The 18,939-nt window shown below is 35.9% G+C and overlaps 1 protein-coding gene across 3 annotated transcripts; it reads right to left on the bottom strand.

The window, feature by feature from the left end:
- Positions 1 to 1,400: 1,400 nt before the first annotated feature.
- On the bottom strand, positions 1,401 to 17,559 carry st14b (ST14 transmembrane serine protease matriptase b). 3 transcript variants are annotated; one of them, XM_066645731.1, is made up of 19 exons: positions 17,257 to 17,559; positions 15,210 to 15,363; positions 15,001 to 15,131; positions 14,793 to 14,863; positions 11,462 to 11,652; positions 10,457 to 10,492; positions 10,118 to 10,352; positions 9,255 to 9,397; positions 9,057 to 9,154; positions 8,828 to 8,937; positions 8,271 to 8,404; positions 7,352 to 7,456; positions 7,094 to 7,201; positions 6,904 to 7,020; positions 5,565 to 5,687; positions 4,551 to 4,734; positions 3,944 to 4,218; positions 3,304 to 3,437; positions 1,401 to 3,220 (listed from the first exon to the last, which is right to left on the bottom strand). In XM_066645731.1, the coding sequence occupies exons 1-19, from the start codon at positions 17,299 to 17,301 to the stop codon at positions 3,056 to 3,058; spliced, it is 2,559 nt and encodes an 852-aa protein (XP_066501828.1). In that variant the 5' UTR covers positions 17,302 to 17,559; the 3' UTR covers positions 1,401 to 3,055. The 3 variants fall into 3 exon arrangements, 2 of the variants coding, with proteins under 2 accessions (XP_066501828.1, XP_066501829.1); XM_066645732.1 differs by lacking the exon at positions 4,551 to 4,734 and having other exon boundaries at positions 3,944 to 4,012; positions 4,111 to 4,218; XR_010795490.1 differs by lacking the exon at positions 1,401 to 3,220 and having other exon boundaries at positions 3,385 to 3,437; positions 3,944 to 4,012; positions 4,111 to 4,218.
- Positions 17,560 to 18,939: the final 1,380 nt, after the last annotated feature.

The following is an 18,939-nucleotide window of genomic DNA, read 5'->3' as shown; positions in this document are numbered from 1 at the left end:
GACTAACATGTATGACATGTATTTGGTGAAAAGCATAATTGAAGACATCTATCTGCAATAGATCATTTCTAACGGGTATATTTCTCAGCTAAATTTAAACAGTTAAAGTTTTTCCCATATATAAAAGTGGTGACAAACACCAATTCTCCAACTGTAGACTTGTATACAAGATGTTAATAATGTAAAAAAACAAAATTTCTAAAAACATTGGAATACTGCATAAAACTTTAAATATAGATATACTCAACAAGAGCTCACTATATATACTGTACTTTCCTCATTCATGATGTTATGGTGTAGTGTGAGAGTAGTGCAGTTTATTTATTTTATGTTTTCATAATATAGTTTTATTTATTTTTATTATTTACTATCTATTACTTTGTTTATTGTGAATTCTGCTTTGAGTAGTGATGGGGAAGTGAAAAATGGATTTATTTATTCATTCATTGTCCTTAATCGCTTATCCGGTTCAGGTTCGTGGTGGGTCCGGAGCCTACCGAGAACCATTGGGCGCAAGGTAGTAACACACGCTTGAAGGGGCACCAGTCCTTCGCAGGGAGACACTCTCTCACACTCACACACACACACACAGCAACCAGAGGAAACCCACACGGATACGAAGAGAACACACCAAACTCCTCACAGACAGTCACCTGGTACAGGACTTGAACCCAACACTAGCTGCTGCACCAGCATGCCGCCCAAAAGGCATTTATTGCGTTACTGAAATTTTTGTGATCTGTACTTAAGTCGAACCACCAACCCTGAGGTCAGCAGAGGAGCGATTTACTGTGCACCACTGAGGTACCTTGAAAGCAGTTTGGAAAATGATGGTGGAATGGTCAAACAATAGAGATGCCAGTCTTGGCATGCTCAATAAAAAGACTCAATGTTTAATTAACCCCAACCAAAAATAAACAGAATCCCTAAAGTAACTTAAAAATGGGCTGAGCTTGACTACAAACGACTTAGCCCTAACTTTCTCCTCTTTGTTTTTTTTTTACTTGGCTTTTTTACTATTTATTTATTTATTTATTATTTTTTTTATTTACTTATTTATTTACCCACGATTACCATTTGTCTATCTACAAAAGTGCTATTTCTTTCTATTTTTATACCGTGCCTTACAGGTGAGCCTTGTCAGCACTGATTACCGCTGAGGATTCTGGGACTTGGAGTCTTTTGACCTAGATTTACTAGCTCCTCTTCTGTGACGGCCAGACCCCCTGCTGGTGGCCAGTGGTGCAGGCAGCCTGCTCACACATGATTACTGTGTAGAGGTGTGAGGAAACACATAAAACCAACCATAATTCAATATTCATGCTACAAAATAGAGATAAGGATTATAAATCGATCAGATTATTATGAACCAACTAATAAACTTTATTAATATACAGGCTTTAAATTTCCACAATCTAGTTAATCTTAAAATTGCACAGATAATGTACAAAGCACAAAACAAGTTACTTCCTGGTTGTATTCAGAAGCTGTCTGAATTTAGAGAGAGCCTGTATGAACTGAGGGGTGGCGCGGTGGCGCAGCAGGTAGTGTCGCAGTCACACAGCTCCAGGGGCCTGGAGGTTGTGGGTTCGATTCCAGCTCCGGGTGACTGTCTGTGAGGAGTTGGTGTGTTCTCCCCGTGTCTGCGTGGGTTTCCTCCGGGTGCTCCGGTTTCCTCCCACAGTCCAAAAACACACGTTGCAGGTGGATTGGTGACTTGAAAGTGTCCGTAGGTGTGAGTGTCTGTGTTGCCCTGTGAAGGACTGGCGTCCCCTCCAGGGTGTATTCCCGCCTTGCGCCCGATGATTCCAGGTAGGCTCTGAACCCCCCGCGACCCTAAATTGGATAAGCGGTTACAGATAATGGATGCATGGATGGATGTATGAACTGAGGGGAACAGGGAAGTTTAAAAATACAAGAGTGAAAACAAATGCAAAAAAGAGATCCATATCTATAAAAGAGGTAAAACTGTGGAACAGTTGTGACAAAGAAAGTGTAAGTAATTTAACAAATTCAAAAAATATTTTAAAATAAGGTGGTAAACACATACAAAACAGCAATGATCACCATCATTATCTGGTAATGTCTGGATTGTTAATTGTGCTTAGTTTATTTTCTTTTGTTTTTTCTTTTTCCGCTGTTACACACCTCCTCTGACCCGCAGCGTCAGACAGGTGCAATCCCTGACATTGTTTGGTCCAAAATTAACCAAATGTTAACACTTAACATTATAGCACCACTTAAAACATTACGTGGCTACTGGCCCAACATTTCCTTTAAAAAAATAGAAAGGTGTGTGTGTGTGTGCTTGCTGGAGAGAGCGGAACGGAACCAGTTCAAAAGAAATGTGTGAAATATTTTACCTCACATAAAATTTCTAACAAACCTTTTTTCCTGTTGTTTTTTTTTTTTAACTTAAAACCTAATAATATACGGCAATAATGAACTGTGGTATAATCACAATAATACACTTGAGGATAGACATTAACATGATTAAATGTGCCAAAAAATGTGTCAAGGTACAAAAAATAAAAACAATAACAACATATTCCCATTTGCACTTAATAAACAAGTGTCCCTGGCCATTTTGTTACATTTGTCCAAGAAAACTAAAATAGCTTAAGCATCATAATTTAATTATTTAATTACATTTTTACATACAGCTAATGAAAATTAAAATGCAGACATATGAATAAGGGAAGACAAAGAAAGTATATTAAATCCAAGTAATTCCCTTTCTATATGATTTTAGTATTTTAGTCTTTAACTAGCACAAATATTTTCACCGGCAGAAAGTAGGAATGTGATTTTTAAATTATTTTTACATTTTTGCTCACAAGAGATAAATTATCAAATACCTTTGTAGTCCACCTTTGTACAAGGTTATGCTCCACTGAGCAGTTCCCCCACAAAGAGGTTATCATTTATAAGATGTTTAGTTAAAAACTGTGAAAATATGTGATTGCTATACATTCTCAGCATACATTTTTACAGGTCTTGGTACAGAGTGAGTGAGCAGGGTGAGAGATAAATGTCCCAAAAATATAATATAGCATTATACCCCAGACTCTTCTCGGATCCAGCTGCGATATTTAGTGACTCGTGTGTAAACACCAGGTTTGTTCTTTCTTCCACAGCCGTCCCCCCAACTGACCAATCCAGCCAGAAACAAACGCCCACTGTCTGGATCTAGAGAGGACAATGGTCCACCGGAGTCGCCCTTATCGGTGGATGAACAAAGTAAGTTATGAATATAAACAGATGAAATGGACAATAACAGAGAGAAAACTTCATTTTCTGTACCTGACAGGCATCCACTCCTCCAGCCAAAACTCCAGCACAGATCATATGTGGAGTGACCTCATTGTTCATCAGCTGATTACACACTGTGTCATTTATGATGCGCACCTCTGCTTTCTGCAGCACTGACGCTAAACCTGAGACAGCAACAGTAATTATTAATACCACAGCTCAGTAAAAGTTCACATTGTAAGCACAATGTAAAACTTTGAACAAAACTTAGATTAAATATATATCTTTAGAAAGTAAATAAAATGTCAGATTTCACCATGATTTGATTGAAAATATTATTTAAGTATGATAATTTTGTGCAGTTTTACATGGCCTCAGTGAATATGAATGACATACTATTTAATAGTTAGGCACCATACCAAAGTAATTATTTGATTCTGTGATTGCTGTAAAACTTTTAAATCCAGTCTTTTTGAGGACATGTACCCTGTTTTTAATTTTTAATTAGACTGTTGTTTTATTAAATTTATAAAATGTCTTTAATAATATTAAAAAGCATATGTTCTGTTCTGAGGTTCCAAAATCTGAGCTGTAATTAGGTATTTTAACTTTAATAAACAGAGACCCAAAGCCACATTTTTTGCTAAATCAAGGGAATATCATTCCCTTAATAAAAAATTATTTTACTAACTTCCGTACTCTCTGGTTTTGCCCCAGCCTGTGATCCACACCTCCTGACCTGCAGGGAACTCATGTGTGGCTGCAGGAAGGCATACAGGCCAGATATTCTGGTTAAGATTAACCGCACTGTCCAGCTTCATCAGAGCAATATCATTATCATAGGTCCTGTGGTCATACTCAGGGTGGGAGATGATCTGCTTGATCCTTTTCTGTACAGTCCACTTACTGCTCTCACTTTGTGTGTACAGTCCAAGGTAGGCTTCCCATTGCTCTGGCTGAGAATACCTGCCCAGATATCAATTGTAAAGGACTAGAAACATAGAGGTAATTCACACTCAAAATGCTTTTGAAATTTTGTTTAGTTACATAGTACAGTTTCTTCAGTGCTGAACCCAGATTTGCAAGGACAGAGGCTCTATTCTCCCTATTACAGGTCAGTGGAGCATCACAGTGATTCTAAAGCTGTAATTTTCAGGTGAAATATACTACCTAGTATAAACCTATAGCAGAACTGCCTAATTAGAAACAAAATGGAGAAAAGGAAGCAGGTTTGAGTACATGTGGATTAGACTCTTGGTGGTGTTCAGGTACAAGTCAGAGTAAAGGTGTCTGCTTACTTGAAATTTTCAGTGTCTTGCACACAATGTGCAGCAGTGACAAGCCAGTTGTTACTGATGACCGAGGCTCCACATACATGGCCCTGGCCTTTCATGTGAAGACTAACCTGCCAGGGCCACTCTCCTTCAACAGAGTCCTGCCCACCCACAATACGGGAACTTTTGTAGGGTCTTGTACCACAATCTACAGAAAATCACACTCAGATCCAGACATGCACATGTACATAACACAAGAAGTAACACAACAACAATAACTACAATCGGTACTTCTTCCCTCGCTGCCTCTGCCCAAGTTTTGAGTACATGCATTATGGAGTTAAAAATCTGGTTTTATAATTTGGAACGAAGAAAATCACTTTCTCGTGTGTCAAATTTCTCTGGTAATATTGATGGTGTTGATATTAAGTCAACCGTTCCGTTAAGAACCTTGGCTGCCTCCTAAACTTGACTCTCATGTTAATCACTAAAACTGCGTTGTATCATCTGCGGAATATTGCACGCTTGCACCCCATGCTTAGTGACAGGGTCCTTACCTCCACTAAGCGTACACCACATATTACACCTGTTCTCCAGCAGCTGCACTGGCTTCCTGCTGAGCTTAGAATTAAATAAAAAATTCTTCTTCTCACTTTCTAGGCTCTACATGGTCTGGCTCCTTCATATCTGTCTGGACTAGCTGTCTCCGCTCCTCAACCCCTGGTTTCCTTACTGTCCCCTCAACTAAACGATCTACCACGGGTGGCAGATCTTTCAGTGCTGCAGCTTCTAAACTTTGGAACTCACTTCCTCCTCATCTTCGAAACTGTTCAACTTTATCTTCCTTCAAATCACTGCTAAATTCATTTATTTTTTCTACATTTTACTCCCAGTAATTTTGTTTAATTTTGTTTTCTTCTCTCCCCTTTATGTAAAGCATCCTTGGGTTTGGGAAAGGTGCTATATAAGTTGATTATTATTATTAATAAAGGGTGTGGGTAAAATTATTACGTATAATAATGGGAAATCTGAGCTTACCACAGTCAGTTTCATCTGAACCATCCTCACAATCTTCATCCCCGTCACACTGAGGGTTCTGCTTGCTTATGCACTTGTTATTCTTACATTTGTAGGTGTACTCAGAGCAGGTGAGAACTATAGCTAAACATAAATGACAAGAAATAAAAATAAATAATGATTCTCTGGATGTGAGAACAAATGCCTGAAAAGTAAAAGTAGGATTAAAAAAGAGTAGGATTAGGATTAAAGTCCATTCAAATGTACCATCTCAAACAATCAGCATTTGTTGACTGATGATTTGCATGAAAATACATATTTAAAATTCTCTCTCTCACTCAAATGTTTTGAGTCTTTCAAATGATGTAATGAGTTGTGTTCTGAAAATATTCAGAAAATTTTGAATATATGAAAGATATTTAAATATATATGAATTGATTTATATTGGAATTATATTTATATGGCATTTGATACATTTTTAACTGAGAAGGTGAAATATTCAGATTTAAGAATATAACATAAAAATTCTGATTTAAAAAAGGGGCGGCTCAGTGGCGCAGCATGTAATGTCTCTATCACACAGCTCCAGGGACCTGGAGGCTGGGGGTTCAAGTCCTGTTACGGAGGAGCTTGGTGTGTTCTCCCCGTGTCTGCATGGGTTTCCTCTGGATAATCCGGTTTCTTCCCATGGTCCAAAAACACATGTTGGTAGGTGGATCAAAAGTGTCCCTAGGTGTGAATGTGTGAGTGTGTGTCGTCCTGTGAAGGATTGTTGCACTCTTCAGGGTTTGTTCCCACCTAGGGTAGACTCCGGTTACAGACAATGAATTAATTAATGAATGAATTAGACTTTAAAAATTCAGTCAGATTAAAACAAAATACTTGTCAACAACTAACAAGTTCAATTTAATAATAGTTTAATTAATGCCATATAAATATTATTCAAATAAATAAAATTCAGATACATTTTTTTGTCATTGATTTCACTCCAATTCCACTCTAATTTGTTAAATTGTTTTAGAATGAAAAATCTCCATCAAAACTTGCTACATGCTAATGTTCCTGCTGTGTTTTGTACTGTGTTATGTATTATTTTATTCCTTTCATTTTGCTTACTGGCCAACTGTTATTGTCCATTATATGTCCTCCTATTGTAACAGCATCTTTGTGCTATTGAAAAGTGCTTTAGAAATGTAATTTATTATTATTACATTTATTATTATTATTATTAAAACAGCATTAGTTTGCAATTATTTAGTTAATAATATAATTGACATTGCCAAAAAATGTGAAAACTAAACAAATTATCTTTTAAAGGTAAGTAAAAGTATGTAAAGGTATTTCTTCATGTAGTGCTCACATTTGGGGCAGTTGGACTCATCTGTGCCATCACCACAGTCATTATGGCCATCACACATCTTGTATTTTGGTACACAGTGGCCATTTCGGCACAAAGTTTCCCCAGCTTTACAGTGTCCTAAAAATAGATGACAACACTACTGTAAATGGTTGCCAGACCACAATCAGAGGCTATGATAGTCAATCCTTACCACAGTTCTCCTCATCTGTGTTGTCTCCACAGTCATTCACCCCATCACATTGCCAATACTTGGGTTTACAGAATCCATTCTTGCATTTGACATGAAATTCCTCACAGACTACAAACATAAATAAGATGTCAGGTGACACATTTCTCTCCACACACCTATTAAACTTATATGGACCATAATAAAAAGTGAAGCACTGCATGCAGGAAGGTGAAGTGTGTGTTCCAGTTAACTCTGAATAAGTGACTGCTCTAAACATACCACAGTTCCTCTCATCGCTCATGTCCCCACAGTCATCATAGCCATCACATTTCAGCAGATGGTTAACACAGACCTCATTGTTACACTGGAATTTCCCCGGGCAGGCTGTGGACACAGGACAAAATTCCAAATATTATTAATATTGGTAAAGTACATATAAAATTATTAGCACATCCAAAAATTTGTAGACACCTCTCTAAAAAATAATTTCCATTAATGTAAATGGTACCCATTGGGGAACAGGTGTTCAATTGTGCATACATAACATTGATAATCTCTACAAAAAGCCTGCAATGAACAAGGATCCTTTGGAGCAAATACAAGTGAGTCTAAGCATTGGCTAGAAGGGTATAAGTCCTCAGCACTGGGCTTTAAAAATTTGGAAATGCATTCTTTTAAATGAAGGAGCAAATCCAGTACTGTTTGGAACCTTCCAACATCAATGCTTGACCACACTATAGTTCTTACAGCTAAATGTCATGGAATACTTACAGAAATTTTCCAATATAACTCCCTATTGATACCCTTCATTTTAGATGAAACATGGAAAAGTCAGTCTCTACAGAACCATTAGCCATATTGTGTACATTAATATGCTGAATAATATTTTAAGTTTACTACATCATTTGAGCACAGCAGCTGTCAATATTGTGTAAAAAGTTCATAGACCAATAGAAATGATCCAAAACTACTTGGAATTATTTTTTTTTACCTTTACTTTCATTGAAAGTTAAGAAGATTTTTTCCTTATGCTGTAAAGTGTATTTTAGGAGATAGATTTTTTTAGTTGGACAGTGATGATATATTAGTATGAGTAAGTGTATTAATATGCTAGTATAAATATTTTGACAGAAGATGGGATTTTAATTGGTGGAAAGATATTTTTGAAAAAGTGTAAGGAAAAACATTTTTGACATACGATCATTGGGCTCAAAGGCCTCAAACTGTGCAAAGAATCCCTGGTCCACATAAGACATGTCAGAGAAGAACGTGACCTTTATCTGGTTGGTTCTGCTGGAGTGGACTGTGTTGGCGGGTTTTTCACCACACATCCTTAAACATATTAAATTAAACATATCATTTGCAAAATGAAATGTGTAGACAAACACAGAGAAAATCAGATGAAAGATCTTTCAGAAGATCTTTCAGAAACTCTGATATAAAAGATTGTAAATTACTAAAGTCACATCTGCAATGTAACTACTAAATGTAAAGGTGTTATCTACAGCAGCGTTTCACAGTCCTGGTCCTGGAGGTGCCCTGCCCTGAACATTTACTGCTTTCCCTTCTCCCAACAAATCAGATTATACTATCAGTTACTGAACAGAGAAACCACTAAAATATGTAGGGCAGGGTTGAGAAACACTGATCTACAAAACAACTCACAAAAACATTTTGAAACAGCACCTTTACAAGTGATATTGTTTTCAACATAATAAATGTCATTGCTCTCAATATGTTTCAAAATTTCCTAACCTTTTGTTGTTTATCTCTAAATAATCTTTGGGACAATAGTGTGAACTCTGATCTGGCTCACACATGGAAAACTGTCTGAATTTAACTTTCACATGCTTTCCTGCTGGAACCTGAAAAACACAAATCGGTTATGTTAAATGAATTTACTAATATTGAGATACAAAATTAAAAATATATGGGTTTGGATAAACATTCTGTGCAGCCTAATTAACAGGGCTTTATTTTTTACCTCAATATCCCAATCACAACGAATTTGAGGGGGATACTGGGAAGGAAATCCAGGAGATGTGAATGTGCCATTCATTCCTGTTAGTTTCCCACCACATCCTGAAAAATAAACAAAACTGTCAAATGAGTTAGCATTAATTGTTATACAATGCCACATAATACACAAAATGTTCTCCTACCATCATTTTGTAAAATATACCTTGGATTTGTACAGGAACCTGGGAGAATTTTGCCCTGAACCCTGGGTAGTTCTTCTCTCTGTTTGTGACCAGTGTAACTAGCATGACATTTCCAGAGGAGAGGTAAATCAGTTGCTCATTGGGGGTGTGGTATCCACACTTCCTACAGAATGTACAGGGATTATTGAGTGTTAATGTGAGTTAAGATTTCAAATTTATTATAGTTACATTATGCTTCAGATTTGCAGGTTCACTAAAGTACTTGTCCCTGAACACACTGGTTATTTATATCCAGTACAATTACTATATATGTGGTTCTGATTGTGCTTTTATATATAGACTGGTCAACCATAACCTTATGACCACCTGCTTGTTTGAACAGTCAGTGTCATTGACATTGTCCATTGTCCATTGTTCATGTTCGTTCAGTTCCACTCCACAATCAGTTCTTCTACATAATTTGCTTGTCCCTTTTCACCCAGTTTTTCAATGGTCAGGACCCTCATATTTTTGGGAGGTAGATCGTTCTCAGTGCTGTAGTGACACTGAGGTGGTGGTGTGTTAGTGTCGGTATGAGTGGATCAGACACGGCAGTGTGGAGTTTTAGAACAGCCCACCAACCAAAAATATACAGCTAACAGCACCCTGTGACCACTGACTAAGAAATACAGGATGACCAACACAAATGATGTAAAATTGGAGTAACAAAAGTGCATTCTTACAAAAGATGGAGCACCACACAGCACCTTTTGTGATTAACCGAACTTCATCAATACCTGCTCCAACATCTAAAATAATTTAAACTAAACTAAATGTTCACACTTGTCTATATAATATAAGATTACCAAATGAAATGTTAACTCAACCCAAAAAGTGTACTCACTCTGCTATGACCTGCTTCTCAGTAGGAGCTAGAGAATTATACATTCTGATAAAATCATTATGACAGTCTTTCTCCAGGTTTAGCGCTGTAAACTCCAGTCTGATTCTGTGACCAGGGTCAGCACGAAGCTGCCACTCAGCATAGGTGTTTGAAAGGTATGGAAAATCAGGAAAGCCTGGAGACTCAATGGTGCCTATCTCTCCTGTGTGAGAGTGATGGGTGAATTTGTAGTTACCTGAAAAACAGAATAAGGCCAGTAAGTACCTAAAATTAGGTACTTAATTTTACTTAAGTACTTAAGTACTGATTCGTATAAGAAACAATAAAAGAATTACTTACGTCTAAGAGTGGAATTGACAAGCCGAGCATCCACAGCTGTGACAATTAAAAAAATATATAATACATAACAGTTGAAAATTCCATTGAAAATTCTGCTTTTGTTTCTCATTTTTAGCAGCACTCATCTGTCCATAATTTCACTTGGGGTATATAATTACATTTACAGTACCAGTCAAATGTTTGGACACACCCACTCAGGGAAGGTTTCCATTGATTTGGACCATTTTCCACATATTGTGAATGTACAGTCAAAAGTTTAGACATCTTCTCATTCAAAAGTTTTTCTTTGTTTTTTTTCTACATTGTAAATGAATATGGAAGACCTTTAAAATATGAAGAAACACATGGAATTACATAGTAAACCAAAAAGTGTTAAAGAAACCAGAATATGTTTTATAATTTAGATTCTTCAAAGTAGCCACTTAAGGTTTGGTGACAGCTTTGCACAATCTTGGCGTTCTCTCAATCAGCTTCATGAGGTCGTCACCTGGAATGGTTTTCAGCGAACAGCTGTGGCCTCGTCAAGAGTTATTTGTAGAACTGCTCACCTTGTTAATGTGTTTAAGACCATAACTTGGGTGGTGCAGAGGTAGGGGCTGGTACACTGTTCTATACAGTGAATAGCCCTATTCCACCAATGCCTAATGAGAAGATGTTTTGACGGGTACTGTAAAATACTGGCAAATGAAAAGATCATTTTAGTGATCAGTTTATTTTAAACAAGGACCATGAAACACACCCATTCAAGGCTTTGGTGATTTTTACAAAAATGTGTTTTTTATTGATTTTCATTAAAATATCTCAGATAATAATGCAATATTCATTTATTCATTCATTCATCATCTGTAAACGCTTATCCACTTCATGGTCGCGGTGGATCTAGAGCCTAGCCGGAATAATAATGTAAGAAATAATGAGAAAACTTATTGGCAGGCAGCATTCATACATATAACAAACTGACATATAGTCATCAACAATACCAGTTTGTAGTTAAAGTTTCGGTACCTCCAGATATCATGTCGTTGAATATCAGTATGTTTCCAAGCCTGCGACCCAGACTCGGGCTCATTCGGCCTTGCCTAGGCCCCACATTCTGTTCAATGGCATACATGGCTTCATCCACAGCAGATGCCTGAGACACTGGTACACTGAACTCAGAGAGGTAGTAGGCTATTACACTGTCATCAATAGTTTCACTGAAAGAGAGCAACGTTTTATTACTTTGGGTTTTGAAATGCATGGCTAAGGAAAGCTTAAAAACAGCTACAAACCCCACTTTGTTATTTTTTTTACTTTTTTAACTGACAAAAAAAAATTTAAAAATACAAAGAAAGATTTCCACAGTTACCAATATGTTTCATCGCCTTGTCTTTTAATTACATTGAGGATTTTCTCCCCTTTCATGCTTGAAACACGATTTTAGCTGCTCAGTGGTACATGGTCACCACTGTCTGATTTTCCTGTTCATGTACTCAGTGTCTAAACTCTCAGAAAAAAAGGTATGGTAGAGGTACATTATTTTCACTAAAGATACACACAGTGCAAATGTACTTTTAAAGGTGCAACAGCAGTTTTAAAGTCCAGTTTTGTTCCTTAAAGAGCCATAGGTAAGATATTTACTGTACTTAGTCATAAAATGTCCAGGGTGTGTGATCACAGATTAAGGAAACAGTCAAAGCTAAAACACCGCTGACTCTCATAGCATTGCTAAAGCAGTATATTCTATTTGACAAATGCCTAGTCCTGAGTGGAGCTCCTGTGATCCCGCCCTCCAAGGTCCTGCCTGTGAACCCGCCCTCTAGTAACCATTTTACAGTCCAAGCCTACTGCCAGGTTTACAAAAATAGTATCTTGCAGCCATGAAATGACCAAGTGAACATAGTTAATGTTATAATGACCCAAAAAAGCCTCAATGCCCTTCTAAAAATCTCCATGACTACAGACGGAGTAAAATAAGAGGAAATATTGGCCTTATATTTGAAACGTGGAGGCAGTTTAGAAGCAACAATGCTGCAGATGTATATAATAAGGAGTGCTATAGAAGTACAGATGCTTATGTATACGCCATAGGTTATGCGTTTTATATAAAGAAAGTTAGGCATAGCAACGTTTGAAAGGTGTTAGGACTATGTTTTGTGTGTTTTATACGAAGGTGAATAACAACATATTTGAAATGTGTAAATGAAAAAGTTTGTTTTAAAGAAATTGAGGCAGATTCATGTGTGTTTCTCTGTGGTGTGTGTGTGTGTGTGTTTTACAAAAATGAAGGAGTAAAGATTGTGTTTGAAAAGCCTTGCATATTCACCTATTAAAGGTGGAACGGAGAAATCAAGCTTGGTAGTACACAGCAAACATAAGCGTTTCTCTAGTAGGTAGATGTTTAAGTGACATAATGTACATTATAAAACATAGCGCTAGCTTTATCTTCGCATAGCTGTTTAAGATGGAAATGAGAAGCAGGAGAATAACACAAATAAGATTTTCAAACAGAATCAGAAACAGAAACCCATTTAAGGTGGAACTAAATGCTTGAATATGACAATTATGAATAAGAAGCAAGGATCTGCATCCTAAAATAACATTTATGGCTGAAGGGAAAATACCACCAGCCTTTTCTAGTCTAAAATGTTAGTGTGGTTTAGACAGTAAATTCTTGTAAATGCAAGGAAAAGAGCAGTGGCTATTTCCATTTTTGCCTTTCATTTAAGTAGGTAAATGTTTAATGACATCACATACAATTAGTTTGTGTGATTTAAATAGATAAAGTGGAATAACAGCTGTTTCAAAAAGTATTAAAGTTAAAGCACTATTAAGGTGTAACAGAGAATTCAAGAAGCTGGCAAATAAAATGCCAATAAGAGTCGTAAATGGACACATGTAAGTTGGAACGATATGTTTGACTACGAAAATTTTTGAATAAGAAGCAATGTTCTGCCTCCTAAACGACATTTACAGTGGAAGGGAAAATCGATAAGTAACACCAACCGAAACATTTAAGGTGGGTTTGGACAGTAAAGGCTTGTAAATGCAGAGAAATGGCGAAATTGTTTATTGTTTAGGTCCAAAACTGTCCAAAGTTCTTAAACTGGCCTCTTGCTTTTTTGTTCATTTTTCCTCAAACTGGCGCTTCCTGTCTGGGGAGGAGGAGGAGGAGGAGGAGGCACACAGCTCCCTCCACTGTTTTGAAATTGTATTATAGTTAGTGTTAATATTACAGATTGCTCTTTTACATATGCATTACATTCTCTTCTCCAGAAGGAGAGGGGAATATTTGTAAGTTTTCATTATAGAACTGTGTACAATGAAATATTCTGAAATCAACACAATTTTAAAATTTACAATTATAATAGAATATGGGACAGTTATGTTCCCTAACTAAAGGTACAAAGAAATACCCTTGAGGGTACCACCTCAGTTTTTTGGACAGTATATGAGGCCATACTGCATAAATGTGCAGAATGAATCCTGGCATTAAAAAAAAAAGTTTCAGAGGTCATGCATATTCAACAAGGTTTTCCAGCTTTGCTCTCATTTTTCCCCCCACAATATTATCTACAGTAAATTATGAAATACCTTATCTGCAAACTTGTATAGAGAAAGATTCCTTGTCAACTATTTGAAAATATTCTCACAAAGTCTGGCACAAATCACTTGCTTTTTGAAATGTTTCAAAGACCACACAGAGGGCTTTTTATCTGGAAATGTTTGCCAACCAACTTTAAAAATGTTTACAATCTGAACTCCTTTGAAATACAAGCTAAAGTCCATTTCTTGTCACACCCATCTGATTTTTGAATCAACAGTACACCAACCATCTGTGCTACCCTTGTATTATGGAGCTCTATTCTTTTTTTACTGTATATTTTATTTTTCTTTGATTCTTCCTCTATCTAAACACAATATGTATCTAATTTAAATTAGACTAAAGTGGGAAAGTGCTTAGTACATTACCTGTACTTTCACTGCACTATTTTGTTTATTGTTGAATGTTTTCATTTTCTGTACTCCAAAATTCAAATTCATTGTGTATAATATAAATAAATTGTGTATCTTATTGATTGTATAATCATCACTCATTTTTCACTAATTTTTGTGTTGCAAGTACCACATTTTATATTTGTACATATTTACAAAATACAGTCAACAATCACTAGGTCAGTGAAAACATTAAAAACCTATTCTTTATTCTTTTTTAGTTAACACAGATTTTGTTTTAATGCGTTTTTTAATTAAATGTCCAACCTTCTCAATTACAAATAAACATCACAAAAATAAACATAAAAATAAACAAAACCAAAAGAGTGTGGAGGACCTGCTTGCAAAGGAATGGTCTTACCTGAAGGCTTGAACACTCGATCTTTCATAATACTTGGACAGTACTGGGACATGGCTGTATATAACTTTAATCTGAAAGACAAAAAAATTATTTTATATATTTTATATTTTTTAGAATGTTATTTGACATATGCTAGTAACAATGAAATGTAAGACTTTTTTTTATTTAATACATTAAAAGAAAAACATCAGAATAAATGTTAACTCACTTGCAGTGAGACTTGAGAGGCCAACTCTTTGTACTGTGTACTCTCACAGTCTTCATAATAGTCTGAGAATCTTTGATTGGTGATTGTCAGGGAACCACTAAAAACCTTCTTTATCCTGCCCTGTGTTCTTACTGTGTGAGAAAAAAACACCAGTGTAAAGTAATGCAAATATTTCTGCATTGATTTGTCAGTCAGGTTTGAGTACTTACAGTGGAAGTGCCACACAAGCAGTCCTACTGTAAGTGCAAGTATGGCTGCTAATACAACCAGTAAAATCAGTAAGATGGTTCTGCATGATAATTTCTCCTTCTCCATCTTCTGAACATCAGAGACAGGGAGAAACGGCATCGATTGGTTATCTTCCTACAAGTGTATCAAAAATACATTTGAAATTAGCATGTGCTATAATATATAAATATTTTTGTGCTGCAATGCATCAATATTAAAATGACGCATTAATCTTAGTAATTTATCTTTCTGGGTGAGACTGTTTATTCTTGCACAATAGCTAAGAATAAAATAGCTAAGAAGCAAATAAAAAAAAAAGACGTGTGCAAGCAGAGGTCATTTATTATGTACATAAGAAAACGGTATGGTATGTATGGTACCATGTAAAGGTATGTTTAAGGGGAAAAAAATTACTGTTGTTTGTACATTGTTATTCACGGTTTGAATGATCACTAAATCTTATTTGTAATTCAAGTTGATTCGTTTTGTAGCACTTTAGGGCTGTGATTACTTTCATGCAGCGCTCTCCCGAATTTAGAGTCCGATCCATCTACAGCAAGAATATGTCAATATTACCCACATGTGGAGCTGGAATAGAGCAATATCCTCATCTCAGTTTATGTTTTTCAAAGTTTGGCAGTCCCTTTTTTGACTAAATTCCTCCAAAAACCACTTTTCTGCTGTGAGCAGCAAATGTTTTTGATTATAATCACAAATGTCTCATTTAAGTGGATGTCCTGTGAAAAGAATGTAAATAATGGATAAGACTAAGCCCTATTCGGACAGGATTAGTTTTACATTGGGAGCAGGTGTATTGTTATTTTTACCTTAGGACATCAATAATGTTTAGGGTGGATTCCCACTGGATAAAATAAATCTCGGTGAATCTAGCCCTTCATAACTGATAGAGATGATGAAAAAAAAATACTATTCCTTCATACAGTTATTAAAACTCATATTACAATCTGTTTAATGGTAACTTAATGAGTAGAATACATGTTGTGTGTATAGGCTGCTATTGTGCACAAAACATACCTACAGATACCAAAAATGACACTTCTCTGAGTGATCCTATAGGGTGTTTTGTGGATTAAAGTGTGGTGCATTGTTCAGCAGCTGAGCTTAAGCTCATATTTTAATCGTACAACACTAAATACCTCCTCCACTCTTGAGAAAACCTGTCAAAAATCCCTTTGCCCCAAGATATGATTGAATATTCAGGGGATTCACCTAGATGTGTATTTGCACTGAATTAGTATAACCTGATGTTATATTTACTGCTCATTTTACAGGATTTAAATGGCTCAGAAATCATTTGGTCCTAATAGTGCTAGACTGTTCACATCATACACAGCAAATTCTCCAGTGTTAAATCCACACTATTAGTGTTAACTTAACACTAATACTGTTGATTTAACACTGGTGAATTTGCTGTGTACCTGTAAATTAGGTTTTTGATATGTGTATTATTGGGTCATTCAAATTAAAGCATTCTTGAAGTGACAACAAATAATTTTTTCTGTTGTAGCTCATGTCATACCTAGAGTAACAAATTAAAGGGACCGAAGCCTGCTGGGCACCAAATTTCCCTTATCATAGCAATTTTTAATTCTTGAATCATTAAAGGCTGTTTTAAACAAAAGTTTTGGTGATATGTTATTAAAAGACATCTTTAAAACCAGTCTATTCAGCTAATAGCAGTTTAGTGCTGTACATTATTTACTAAGTTATATAGTGTTTCAGTTAGCCAATGGGAGCAGTGCTCAACAGCTGAGGCATAGTAAGAATAAACATATTTAAGGAATATAAAAATGAATACCATTGTCACGTAAACATGTATTTGGACACGAATTTAATTAAGCATACCATTATCTGATGAAGGCAAAGAAAATATTTAAATGCGTCCTTTAAAATGAAACAATGAATACCACATTTACGAAATAGGAATCCAGGACCTTGACCCAAACAACATTGTTTTAAGGAGTTGCCTATTGGAACTAAATCATGGGGGAATCACGTGAATCATACCCGATTTTGGAGGCTGTTTTTGACTCCATTCTCTTGCGGCTCCATGTTATTGAGCGGATGTAAGAAGCTGCACTTCGCTGACCTTTACCCCGTTTCAAGGCGGCGAGGATCTGAGCTATGAATTGGTTCAAAAATCCACAGCGGTAAGATCCCGCCAAAACAGCGCCATTAGTCTCAAACAACCCTTTTATCAAATGAACAAACTCTTACGTTTTAAAGCACTTAACTATAAAAACGAGCACAAAACGTGTAAATGATTATTTTTAGATGCGGTAATTGCGATGTGGAAACTGGTGGCTCCGGAAAAACATGAAGGACGGGAAACTTCGCTGAACTTTACCTGAGCAGATATAGGAAGGGCGTGGAAACAGGTGTTACAAAGATTACACCGGAATAGTAAAAGGTTAAGGAAAACAAGTTAATTTATGGAAACGCGTGTTTGGTAAAGAGACCAGTTCAAGTACAGTAGCCATACTGTAAATCTGATTTGTGAAGTTCATGTAGTAACATAATGTTTAAACATTTTAATTATCCTAAACCTTTGAAAACATTTCAAATGACCCCCTCTTGCCGTTCCACTTCTTGCTTAGCAGCAACTACATAATTCATCAGTGCGGGAATTGACTCATTTTTAGATCCCAGACAGCGAGCATATATCAGTCCATTGGCATAAAAGGCTGGCACACCACTGACTGTAGACCACTGCTGGGCCACCATCGAACCACTCAGATTACTGTCCTGTACAGGATATAACCCATTTATAATCTCCTCAAACAGATTTTACATTCACAGAGACTTTTATTAAGGAAAACAAACTAATACAAATATTACCAACCACTATGAGAGATATAATAATGAGTATAAGACTGATATAAAATGATTATGCTGAAAATGTTGACACTGTGCTGGATTAAAATTATTTACTAATCTTATTTATAAAGAATAACAAAAGAACATAATGAAGGAACAAAATTGTGTATTGGACTGTGAATGGAAAAGTGCTAAAATGTTTAATTTTGTCTAAAAATCTGTTTAATCACCAGTGGTCCGCCCAGAAAACGCTGTGCAAAACACTAGTGGATCTCCAACTTTGCCCACAATGGGCCAACAGTGGTCTGCCGTCTCCTTGCTATCAGGGATAATATATTCATACATGTGACACACACATTCTGGCCCTTAGATGAAATATGCCTATTAATAATGTATATTAATAATGAGCACTAAATGTAACTGAGTTTATTTCACTTACTAATTTACTTGGACAGAACTAAAATATTATTTGAACATACCAGTCAACATGCAAGTTCATTAAAAGTTTATTTAAGTACTGGCAATTGAATATCCACTACCCACTTAACATGGGTCCATTTGCTCCATACTTTATAAGCAAATGTAACTACAAATGTGCTTTAATTTTATTTGTTTATTTGTTTAATTTTATTTTTTTTATTTTTTTTGTCCTCCAGGGCCTTACTGACATTTTGCTTTGTGTTATTTTTACATCAGTTTATTTAAAAAAGAATAAATATGTTTACGTATTATTAAAAAAGAATAAATATAATAACCAAACAAACATATTTTAGTAATGAACTGTTTTATAAATAATAGTGTGCTTTGTAAATGTATTATGCTATAACTACTGTGAATTACATATTTACATATTTTCCAGGACACTGATGTAAA

Source organism: Hoplias malabaricus, chromosome 15 (genome assembly GCF_029633855.1).
Source record: "Hoplias malabaricus isolate fHopMal1 chromosome 15, fHopMal1.hap1, whole genome shotgun sequence".
NCBI lineage: Eukaryota > Metazoa > Chordata > Actinopteri > Characiformes > Erythrinidae > Hoplias > Hoplias malabaricus.
The sequence above is the reverse complement of the archived record's forward strand: the minus strand, read 5'-3'. Positions and strand labels throughout refer to the sequence as shown.